The sequence below is a fragment of the Lycium barbarum genome, chromosome 7 (assembly GCF_019175385.1).
Source record: "Lycium barbarum isolate Lr01 chromosome 7, ASM1917538v2, whole genome shotgun sequence".
NCBI lineage: Eukaryota > Viridiplantae > Streptophyta > Magnoliopsida > Solanales > Solanaceae > Lycium > Lycium barbarum.
In genome coordinates this window covers 25265570-25278846 of record NC_083343.1, presented here as the reverse complement: position 1 = coordinate 25278846, position 13277 = coordinate 25265570, and the positions used below count along the sequence as shown (strand labels likewise).

Genomic DNA, 13277 nt, shown 5'->3' with positions numbered 1-13277 from the left:
AAGTCTTCTTATTTTGTCCCTTATTACACTATAAAAGTACCTACTGTTGTAGTCTCCTTCCTAGAACCATTTGATCCGTGACTTTTGTCTAAGCATGTTATCCTGTATGTCCATCCACTTAATGTATTCAGCATTTTCCTTGTTGAGTTCCTCCCTACTATGTTTTGTATTATTTTGTGAGTCAACTTCTTCTAATAGTTGAACCTTAGTTTCCCAGGAATTGAATTGTTTATTGATGTCCCCTAAGCTCTCCTTTGACCATTGGCTCAACTTTCTTCCTATTGCTTGTAGTTTACTTTTGAGTCTCCACATTGCATTTCCTTGGACATGTGTGTTCCATAACTCCTGCACAGTAGAAATGAAATCAAGTTTTAGTGTCCAAAGATTGAGGAATTTAAAGTACCTGATAACATCTTGTTGATCATTATGCAACTTCAGCAGAAGTGGTCTGTGATCAGATCCTGTTCTGGCCAAGTTTCTGACATAGTTATGTTGAAACTATTGGAGCCACTGATCATTAACGCAAGCTCTATCTAATCTCTTCCAGATCCTCTTGCCTGGTCTCTTGTTATTGCACCATGTGAATTTTGGACCTACAAAACCAATGTCAGTTAACCCACAGGCTTCCATTGAGCCGATAAAGTCAAAACTCTTGGAAGCTCTGTGAGTTCTACCACCTAATTTTTTCTCTGTGTCCATGATGACATTAAAGTCACTACCTACACACCAAGGACCATTTATTCAACTGGAGCTGTCTATGAGGCTATCCCAAGTACCCTCCTTTCATTGGAAGTACATTTAACATACACAATAGTGACATATAAAATATCATTATTTGCATTGTTAGTGATCTCAAAAGCGATTTGTTGGTCATTATTTTCAAACATTACTGCTTGAACATGGTTTTTCCAGAAACACCAAATTTGACCATTGTTATTGGCCAAACTGTGGTGGTAACCTAAGAACCTTTTGTAACCTTCAATCTTGTTGTTATTTACAAAGGGTTCTGAGATTTCCATAAAGTCATTTTTATTAATATTAGCAAGTCTTTTGAGCCTATGTATGGCTTTTTTGGATCTTACCCCTCTTATGTTCCAAATAATAGCACTAATCATGGAAAACTAGTTTTTTTTTTAACTCAATTTTTTCCTCCTCCTGTGATGTTCAGGGGAGTCTATGGCCTTACCTTTCTTACCTTTTATTTTCTGCTTTTTCTTATCTTTTGAATCTAATGTGGATGTGTCTTTGGTGCTTCCATTCTCCTGTTGATCACTGATTTTGCCGCTTGAGTTTTCATTCTCATGCGCTAGATCATTATTACTACTACTAGTTCTTTTAGCCTCTAGAGTTTGATTCTCCTGAGACTTTTCTTTATCATGTTGCACTATACTATTGGCGTGGGAACTTTTGGATTTAGGGGAGTTTTGTTCTTCTTGAGACATTTCTTCAGGTTCCTTTGTAGGAGTTGTGGAAGTATCTTGCCCATGGTGTTTCCAATTCATGTCAACGGTGAGATGTATAGGTTTCATATTTATCGTCTCTGTGTTTGCACTGATAGTCCTTTAGGAGCCTCTTTAAGAGCTTTTGGCTCTTCCTCCGCCTCCACTGCTGACTCAACCTCAATGGTAGGTTCTATATTGTTATGTGCAATGGAATTGGAGTCACTGTTTTCCTCATTTTCTTTGGATTGATTGGGATTAACCTTCTCTTCAGTGTGATTATCATGTTCACCATGGGGACATTCCTCCAACATCTGTTGAATTCCAGTTAAGACTGGAGTAATGATGTAAAGGTTCACAGGTTTGGGATTACCCTTTCTAGACTTTTTTGCACCTTCTTGGGACATTGTAGGTTTGAAAACCACTTTGGATTTCTTTTTTGGTATTTTCTTTCTAATTTTCGTTCTCTTCGGCTTGGCTTTCTTAGTTCTCTCCGCTATTGATTCCTGATGGTTTTCCCCCTCTTTGATTCTTTCGGCATTGTTCTCATTGGTTTCCTTGTCCAGTTCACTCTGATTTTGGACCTCATTCCTAACACTAGTGTTGCTAGTCCGAATCCTTTTTTTTTCCTGAATCTAATTTTCTCCCGTAGTAGCATGTTGAACCTCTTCTGGTTTATTTTTATCCTTTGATTTAGAAGTGATATCCTTCTCATTTGTTTTGTTCCCCTCATTATAGTTCTTCTTATCAACTCGTTTGCATTGCAATATAGCGTGTCCTAAAATTTTGCAATGTCTACAATATTTCGGGACACCCTCATAATCCAGTCATTGGTTAAATCCGTTGAGGGGATTTTCCTTATTTTGGGATCCAATCCATATAGATTGAAGTTTGGGCTTTGTAAGGTCCACCTCCACTCGAACTTTTGCCAGACTAGGCCTAGTCCTCCCTTCCGTAGCAGAATCCAAAGAAAGAGAAGTACCAATTGGAGATAGTATTTGCTTGATATAGTTCCATAGATGTAAGTGAAAAGGGAGTTCCGGGAGGTGGACCCAAACTGGAACCACAGGTGAATCCTCTTCCGGTTTAAAGTCGGGCATCCATTTTTGGAGCCACATCTGTTGCCTCTCTATTTCAATTGATCTTCTATACCAGAAATTATTACAATCCTTTTCAAGAGAGAATTCTACAAACACAGTACGATAATCAGACTCCTATTATATATGTACATTTCACCGTGACCTTATTGTCACGACCCGACTAGGGGCCGTGACGGGTACCCGGGGCTAACCACCGAGCACCACTCATTCTATTACTCATTAAGCATTCTTTTATCAAATTCATACTCAAATCTTAGAAAGATCATTTTTCGTTTGGAAACATAATTACTTTTATACACATAAGCCCTTCGGCTATCAAAATAATATATATATAATAGCAACATCGTTAGACCATCTAACCCACACCTGCGTATCTACGAGCCTCTACTAGAGTGCTAGACATAGAGATGGGACAGGACCCCGTCATGCCCAAAATATACTTATGTACACAAAATAATAATCAAAGGCACCTCCGAAACAATGGAGTGCTCTCAAGTCAGCTAATAGCTCCTACGAGTCTGGATCAAGATCACCTCCCTGTCTACCTGTGGGCATGAACACAACGTCCAAAGAAAACGGACGTCAGTACGAACATTGTACTGAGTATGAGAGACATAAGTAATAATAATACGTCAATGAGATAAAGGAAGCATCAAATAAGGAGCAACTGTAACTGACTGTCAATTATAAAAGAAATAATGCATGTTGGCTTACTTCATAGTCATCATCATATCATGTATGCATAAATGTATAAGCTGCCCGTCCATATAGGTACGGTGTGACAATCATTAGCTTGCGTCCAGGCCTCCCGCGTCCGGGGTACCATCTCATGCCGCCCACTAGTGGTGCTGCCCGTGCCATATAGACGCGATGTAATCATCTATAAGCCGCCTGCCTTAGCGGTGCTGCCTGGCCATATAGGCGCGGTGTAATATCATCAACATGTACTCATCATAATGCATGCATAGAAACTCAAAGACAACTATACTTTATCGAGGTGACATAAGTTCGTGAACCCCCGATTCCATTATGGAGCATTTATAAGTATTCTGCCTCACCTTGAAGGAAATAGTATATAAGGTGAGTGTATACAATAAACGACATCATTAACTTTATTGGTACATCATATCATGAACTTTAGAATCTTTAGACTTAAGCTCATCATCATCATCATTATTGGGCTCGTAATGTATCTCTTATCTCATGTGGCTATTCATGAACATAGGCTCTTAGCTTTCCGAGGTGTAGAAGATTCATGGAGAAGAAGGAAAAATCATGCCATAGGATTCATGCCATAGAAAGAAAGGACTATCCTCACATACCTTTTTCGTTTAACTAACCTATCGCTTGCTTGTTCTCCTTCAATGCCCGCGTTTTTACCTTCAAGAGAATTCACATTAACATTAGCTAATCGATTACTTAAACGTGCTTACTAAAGCTAAAGAAAATTGGGCAGAATTTACTTTGTTTATATGACTTTCTACATATTATATATCAACTCCCAAACATCCATAACAACATTCACAATATCGCAAGCAACAATCATCATTCGTCTATATTACCCACATTTCACCATTTCATTCCAATTTCTCCATAATCATGGTCATAGTTCATTATTGCATTTTCTCACATATAATACTTATTCCATGTTCTAAATCTCGTTCACAACATACTTACAATCACAACATACCAATATTCATAATTCACCCCAAACTACTACTCAACAATGACACTATTCACACATTCATGACCCATTTCCTATATCTTTCTACAATCCAAGTGTTTTTAACTTTCAACACCTTAAACAAAAAGGAATGATCATAAAACTCACCTTAGATAATGGAAGAATAAGCCTTGAGTGGGAATTCTCTTCTTGCACAAAAGCCCTAGCTCACTTCCCTTGGGATTTCTTGGCTTAGATGAACTTTGATAGGTTTTCTACACTTGATTTTGTGGATTTGATGAAGTTTATCATGGATTTCTCTTGGGTTTTTGTGGTTGAAGAGTGGAGAGAGTTATAGAGTGTTCTTGAGGTGTGGAGAGTGGAAATGAAATGAATTAGTGAGAGAGAGAGGGTCATTATATTAACTTAAAATTCTGTCCCGACCTGAACATACGGACCGACATACGGTCCGTATATTTTATACTGACCGTCTGTCTGGACCATATGTTTGGTCCAGTGAAGGCCCTTATTCTGGGCAGAACATACGGCTGGACATACGGTCCGTATGTTTTATATGGCCAGTATATTTGGCCGTATAATGCCCAGCTCTCCGAAGTTCGTTCTCGTCGACTCGTTTGATCTCCAATCCTTATAGAACCTTCTTGACACTTGATTAACACCTCATTATCAATCCAAGGGACGTTATAACTCTTCTCCAAGACATCATTAAGTCATCACTAACTCGTTACTCATAATCCTTACCCGACACGCAACATATCCTTTGCTTCCCTTGACAACCTCCTTCCCTTGCGTCAAATGTATTTGAATCTCGATTAGGATCATCAAATGCTACTTCTTTCTTATCACAACATCGTATACATCGTGCCCTTCGCTAGCCTATTCACTGTACGTTAACGGAAAATTTTCCAAGGTGTAACACTTATCTTTGAACTTCGTTTGGATTTTGTCAATCTGGGTCTTGTTTTTATGAATTTTCCGATGATGGTGAATCAATACTTATCTGCCATTGTCCTATAGTAATCAGTTACGTCGAATATGACCGCAGGCCCTCCGTTGTGTTTGATGACTTTTGCTTTGACATTGGGGTTTCCATATTTTTCAATTGTGGGAATCTGGATTGGGGCTTTGTTAATTGCTGTGGCGTAACTTGATTTTTCTTGTTCAGTCGTCGTCGTCCCTTTAGGAGGACCAATTATTTCCACAGGACGCGCTGGAAGCTGGCCGGCCAGCGTGCCCATGGCTGGGTGCGTGACCATCAGTCGCTTGAAAGTTGGGATTTTTCTATTCAACGAGCAGTTGTACGGAGAGCATTTGTAAGAGAGAGAAAATTAACCTTACTGAACTACTGAACTATAAGCCATGACGATTGTCTACTCAAGATTGGAATGAGTTTAAACTAATCTTATCTCTATTTGGTCTTCAAGCGACCGTGTTCAGGAAAAGATATTAGACTTAAACCAATAAGAATTTACGCCAATTTCGTGCACAAAAGAGGTCCGCTTAACTTACCAATAATTATAATAAACCTTGGATGAACAAATTTCTTTTGTACTTAAGTTGCAAAAAAAAAAAAAAAAAAAACCTCATCATCATGTCAAAAGCAATTTTATAACATATCAACATGATCCCATTAGGTGGGATCTTCGGAAGGTAGAGTGTACTCATACCTTAACCCCACCATGTAATTACAGCGATGTTGTTTTCGATAGACCCTTGGTTCCATGAGAGATGAAAAGACAACAATAGTAATATGCAGTAAACAACAAGAAGATAATAAGATAAACGAAGTGAAAGAAACAGACATGTAGTAATGGATATCTAAGAATAAGCAAATGTAAAAAGTAACTAATACTTTTGGAACGGGAAAAAGATCTGTACAGCAACCGACTACGATACTTGGGCTCCACATCCTCCTATCAAGGGTCATGTCCTTGGTAAGCTGAAGTTGCATCATATCCTACCGAATCACCTCTTCCTAAAACTTATTTGGCCTACCTCTCCCTCTCCTCAGGCCCACCATGGCCAACCTCTCACACCTCCTCATTTGGGGATCTGCATATGTCCAAATCATCTCACCCACCCTTCTCGCAACTTTTCCACATAGAGGTCGCTCCCACATTGTCCTGAATCATTTCATTCTTAATCTTATCTCTCCTGGTCTGTCCACACATCTATCTCAGCATCCTCATTTATGTAACCTTCATCTTCTGGACATGAGCTTCCTTAATTGGCCAATACTCCACCCCACATAGCATTGTCGGTCTTACCACCATTTTGTAGGACTTGCCTTTAAGTCTTGACAACACTTTCTTATCAGACAGAACACCAGAAGTGAGCCTCCATTTCATCCATCCGGCTCCAATACGAACTGACCTCAGGTACTTGAAACTCTCTCTCTTGGGGATGACTTGTGTCTCAAGCCTCATGCCCTCTTCCGCTTCATGAATCACGTCACTGAGCTTGCACATTAAGTATTCTCTATTAGTCCTACGCAACTTGAAACATTTAGACTCTAGGGTCTGTCTCCAAACTTCCAGCATCGCATTAACACTGCTTCACGCCCCGTCAATCAGTTTAATTCCATCTACAAATAACTTGCACCATGACACCTCCCCCTGAATGTGACGCGAGTGCATCCATCTCTAAGGGAAAAACAAACAAGCTAAGAGCTAGAGGATCCCTGATGCCGACCCATCACGACTGGATAGTATCCCGAGTCACCACCTTCTATCCTTACTCGAGTCTTTACTTCATCATACATGTCGTTAATCACTCTAACGTATACAGGATCACCACTAGCTTCCAGACATCTCCAAAGAACCTCCCTCAGGACTTTGTTGTAAGCCTTTTGTAGGTCAATGAACACCATATGCAAGCCCTCTTCCTCTTCCTATACTTCTCCATCAACTTCATCGCACGGTGAATGACTTATTTAGTCGATTGCTCATGCAGGAATTTGAACTGGTTCTCGAGAATAGACACATTCCTCCTCACCCTCACTTCCACCACTCTTGTTGGAACTTTTATCGTATGACTCAACAACTTGATACCCCTATAACTGTTGCAATTTTGGATATCTCCCTTGTTTTTGTACAATGCGATCATCGTACTCCACCTCCACTCTTCGGGCACGACGTCCCAAAAATCACATTAAACTACCAAGTAAGCCACTCCAAGCCTGCTCTACACCTGCGTTCTTCCAAGGAAAAAATAGGAATTAGAATCTTCACAAGAAGAGGAAAAAAATTACGTTTCTAATTTTACTAATCCCTTTTGTAATTCTCATATTTGAAAAAGCTGTCTGATTTTGTTTTATTATACAAGAAAATGAAAATTGTGTCTTGGTCATAATTTAGAAGAGTTATTTATATGTCTCTGATTTGCAATGATAATTATATTTATTTATTTTTAAAAAAAAAAAGTTGGTCTGTAATTTGTCAACATGATTTTTCACGTGGACAAATATATTATGCACTTTCAAGAGGGGTATTGATAGCAACAAGAAGTCTATGATTCAGAAAAGAACATAAACCAATAACATCGTTATAAAGAGATGTTGGTGAGATACAACATAACATGTATGTATCTCATATGATAAAATACGTATATGTGCCGTAACTAACTAAATTCATTATCTCTGCATGTTCAAAAGATATTGCATTAAACTATTGTGTCAGTGTAATTTAACAGCGAAGTCCAGGCATTGCTCAACCGTCAATCCATATCTCCGATGATGCCTACCAGCGCGAAGATATAGGGGGCTCAACAATTCTCGATTTGAGTTAAATTTCAGATATGAGTTTTTCGAGTTTGTTAGTTTTTGGATTGGATGTTGTTCCAATATATCGGAAAAATCAAAAGGAGTTCAATTTGGAGTAGATTTGAGTTAAATTTCATAAAAGGGTCAAGCAAGATGACGAAGTCAGTTTTTGTATAATAGTGTATATGAGTGTATAAGCACCATTATACACTGTTATACACTTTTAATACATCTATACACATAATGTATATGTTCTGTATATAAGTGTATAACATTTTTTAGAAGTGTGTAAGAGTATGTAGACGAACTTCTTCTATTTTAATTGCAATTCTTGTTTAAAATTAGTCTAAATCTCCATTAAATGACTTCAAATTTGTAAACAACTTTCTTCGATTATTTCTAACAAGTCTAAACAATACCCGCTTCAAATTTCTCACAAAATTGTATTCAAAATTTAAACCCACTTATTTAATCTTGTTCAACAATGGTGGATTGCCTTAAATTTTTAATTATCACCACCCAATGGATTCATTTTTTGAACTAATGTTAATTCACAGTTCCTCATTCGGAATATTGAGTTACAAGCTTGAGCTATTTTTTTTTCTTCCAAAGAAACTGAATAGCGATTACAAGAAACTTATATGGAATTCGTTCTTGAATCTTAGCTTATTGTTATTGGGCTACAGTTTTGCAAAATTGAATATAGCTAGGCCACATGGATACAATGTATGTGTGCGGACTGTACTTATACATAATTGATAATTCTCTCTTTTTTTTTTATTCCCTTTAGTTCGCTATAAATAGTGATGTAATTTTTACTTTGGTCTTATACAAGAAACAACGCAATGAATGATATCATGAGTTTATCATTATTCTCTCTTTAGTTTCCTCCCTAGTTTCTCTATTTTTTCATCAATGTGGTATTAGAGCATCCAATGATCAAAATGAATCTGTAAATTCAAATGACGAAGAACGGTTTCCAACCTTTTTCAACGCGTGGGCTCCAAGATCAATTTTAAGAGGTTCTTAACTGACTACCCACGCAAAATCAACATTTGTCTACCTCTACCAATTAAAAAAGTAATCAACATAATTTTGCGTGTTTGTATACCGTCATGGTATATCACTCACATGATTATATACTCCAATGGTATACAACAGTCATAATAGTTGAATCACGCTATTGTATACTATTTAAGTATATAACATGTGAATTGTGTACCTCGACGATATACAACACATATACATGCTGTGGTTTTTTGTAATATTATATCAAAATAGGTATAATTTGTAGTAATATTTCTTAAAATAGGTACTTATAAATAATTACTTTTTTTATTGCCTGAGCTATTTTATTAATTTCCCAATTTTTTAACTCATGCTTATTTTTAATGCATGTGTTCCTCCGATATCAATTTTACCCATGCTTATTTTTAACGCATGAATGTTTCAATAAATACAAATTTTTAATCATACCTATTTCGACACTTACGAATTTTTATCCCTACCTATTTTAAACTATAACAAGCATAAATATATCTTTGAATGCCTAGAAACATTTATTGATGAAAATCATCAGATTTGGCTAGTAAAAGTAAAGTTAGAAAACAATTTTATAAGGTGTTCAAGAAGAAGAAGAAGAATCATGTTTTGTGTTTGAAGGGAAATGTTCAAACTATATTTAGAGATATCTTGTAATAATTATTTTCTATCTACTTTAGTATCTACATTAATGGTAGAATGTTTATTTTCTTTTTAGTTTAAAAATATTCTGTAAAATATTTACTTAATCCTTCTATGTATATAAGATCTATATAAATCGTATATTATGTTCTTTCCTTTAAGGTTAGAGATACAAGGAAAATACTATACTTCCTTTATTTTAGTCTCTTTAATTTTATGTAAACATTGACTTAATTTTTATTTAATCTAATGCAGAAAACAAATGCAAATAATAATACCATGAGTTTATCATCATTAATTCTCTCTTTGTTACGAACCTTCCCCAGTTTCTCTGATTTTTCATAACAATATAAAGGTAATGAACATGGTAAATAATCCATTTGTTTTATATGACACTCTTTCTTTATTTGGTTTATTTTAAGAATAATACAAAAATGAAGTAAAAAAATTAAACTTAAACTTTCCATCCAATAGTTACGATCTTTCCTTTTTAGTTATTCCATAAAGAATAAAAATTGTGTATTTTAAAAACAATTTAATTTTGAAAGCTTATATTTTACCCTTTAATGACATAATTTAACAACATACATGTAACACTGTTTCAGACCATAGGTTTAAAAGATCTTTCCTAGTTAAACTCGATAACCAATCATGGAAACCGAAAAAGTAATACTCCTTACATTTCAATTTTGTGAACCTTTTCGGAGTACGAGGGTCAAACTTTATAACTTTGACTGTAAATTTGGATATAGATTTTTTAAGGTTATAAAAATAAAATTTATATACTCAGAAATTACATAAAGAGTATACTACAAGTCATGATAATTTATAATTCAAATAATTTAGAAAAAATGTAAGAAAAATATGGTTAAAGAATTACCTCATAGATTCACATAAATTGAAATAGAGAGAGTACTTATTCTACTTTATAAAGGTCTCTAAGTTCCAAAGAGACCATAGACAACATCAAAATGATAGAGTATAAAAGCACACAGGCCTAAGGAAAACCAATATACGTGCACAGAAAATGGGATGACATAACTAGTCATTGAAGAATAGTCTAACTATTGGTATTATTATATATATATATATATATATATATATATATATATATATATATATATATATATATATATAAAAAGGACACAAATGGCCAGTCAGGTGAAACTATTGATACCCAGTGACTCGAGAATTTTAAAAGTAATTTTTTAGCATTTCAAAATAATTCCATTTTCGAGTCATCTTTTCAACTAATTTCAGCATATGTATATAAAATGTATCATTGTTGTATAGAAGTTATGTATCACTATTGTATGTGTATAGAAAAAATGTATCACATGTATAGAAATTGTATCATTATCGTATAGAATATGTATCCCTAAAGTACATGTATAGAAAATATATCATTGTTGTATGATTTGTGTATAATAAATATATAATCAACATATAATTTCTGTTTAATAAATGTATAATTAATATATACTTACTAATTATATATATATATATATATATATATATATACACACACACACATGTTTTGGAATATTTCTTGAAGGCTCAACATAAAAAAAATTCATTGATCTTTAGCGGCGACTAAAGTCGCCAGAAATAGTCTTGTTCTTTTTGTGACGATTTTTTCGATCTTTTGTTGTGACTAATGTCGCTACAAATATAATAGTCCTGTTCTTTTTCTATCAAACCTTTTGTGGCACAAAGTCTGATACTTTTTTTTTTGTAGTGTGGGCTGGGCGACTAGTGCCTCGGAATAGTACGGGCCGAACGGCCAACTCGGGTATTAGGCCCAAAATGGGGCCTTTTTGAGCCTTTTTTTTTTTGTGTTGGTGGCTTCTCAATGTCCCTTTCCCAAAAAAAAAAAAAAAAAAAAATCGTCTATATTAATGCTCTTGAATCTTTTATGGAAAAATTACTTGTTGTAGCTTCTTATAAGACCAATTTAATGATAATAACTATCCTTTTATTTATTTATATTTAGTAACTAATTTACTTTTTTTATTTACCATCCATAACTATACGTAACTTAGAGTTACTGGTACACATAAACGGTTAAATACACTTAGCAAGTTACCGTATTAGACGCTCGCATATTCCCATATCCCAATTTTAACGGATACATCATTAATCAACTTGATTTCTCTCTCATTCATTAATCAACTTGATTTCTCTCTCATTCTTCATTAATCTTCACCGTGTTTTGCTCCATTATCTCCTTCACGATTCAACGTCAGCAAAATATTGTTCCGTAACTTTTGGGGAAGGTGTAATTCGGTAGATTTTTTCTTCTATTAGTGTATTTTCTTCTATCAGTCTTTTTCTTTTCACCAATTTCAAGCCAATTGAAGTATTAAATTGTTAGGGTTTCAAGCAAATTGAAGTATCAAACTTATACATTAATGGTAGACGGAACAAAATCAAACATGGTTACTCGAGGTATACCTTCTACTCTTCAAAATTTTGATTATCCTTCTTTTGATTTGGGGATTTCTCAACAACAACATGATGTTGTTGCAGGTTCGGCCGAAGAGTGGCTGCTGAAAGAAGGACGAGGAATATTCATGATCCTTCCCACATGCAAAGGCTTAAAAGACCGGTAGTTATTGTTACGGTTCACTTTTACGCGTTTTACGGCATAGAAGCTACTTCGAGGTTGTTGGTGCTCTAATTGGATTTTATATTTTTTAGAGTCGTCACCTAATTTATTAGTAAACTAGGAAAACCGAGTTAAAAGGGTTTTATCAAATAAAGAAAAATCCTTTTTAAACCAGAGTTCGAGGTAAGGGTTCTGGTTATCCCCTATGAAAGGTTTTAAGCACCCTAGTATTAAGGATCTGTATAATACAGTTGATCTTCGAGCTTCAATGTGTGATTAATGCAATTATTTGCTAGAAGTGTTCATCTCTTGCAAAACTTGTCATGCTTATCATCAAACTCCATTTTTTGGCAAAATATTCTTTAAAGAAAAAAAGAGTTGATTTTTCTTTTTGGAAAAATATTTATAAGGGTTTATATTCACTTCATTTTCGGACCAAAACCCACTCAAGATTTCTCTTAGGTAGAGTTTTTACTAGTTTGGTCCAATATCATGATTTAATCCTTATATGTTTTTGTTATATATATGTATATATAGAAAATATAAACAAAGTAAATAGAATAAGTTTTTATGTATAAGTAAAGAGACTTTTGCTTATTATATTTTCCATTTTTTAGCTCAATTAGGTCAACCATATTCTAACCAAAGCCATCTTCCCTCAAAATCAAGGTCCAAATATACCCCTTCTTGAATCCTTTCCTCAAATTTAAAATTCAAATAAAATTCCCTTTGTTTATTCTGGATAGAGTGGGCTTGGCCCCAAGAATTAAAAAAAAAAAAAAAAAAAATCATTTGAGTCCCTTAAAACAATTCTGAAATTCTTTTCTATAAATCTCACTTTTTGAAAGAAGAATTTCTATTAACTATTTTGGTAATTTCTGAAAATTAAGAAAATGGAATTTCTAAACAAATATCCACTGTAATTTCCAGAAATTTAAGAAAAGTTAACTTTCTCAAAAATATATACTCCACTATTTCCATATTTCTATTTTATAAGGAAAAA

General features: G+C 34.8%; 1 protein-coding gene across 1 annotated transcript; it reads right to left on the bottom strand.

Annotated features, from left to right (window-relative positions):
* Nucleotides 1–1531: 1531 nt before the first annotated feature.
* On the bottom strand, nt 1532–6763 carry LOC132601412 (uncharacterized). The gene is made up of 2 exons (XM_060314498.1): nt 6422–6763; nt 1532–2011 (listed from the first exon to the last, which is right to left on the bottom strand). Exons 1-2 carry the CDS (start codon nt 6761–6763, stop codon nt 1532–1534), a joined length of 822 nt encoding a protein of 273 aa, XP_060170481.1.
* Between the last annotated feature and the right edge of the window lie 6514 nt (nt 6764–13277).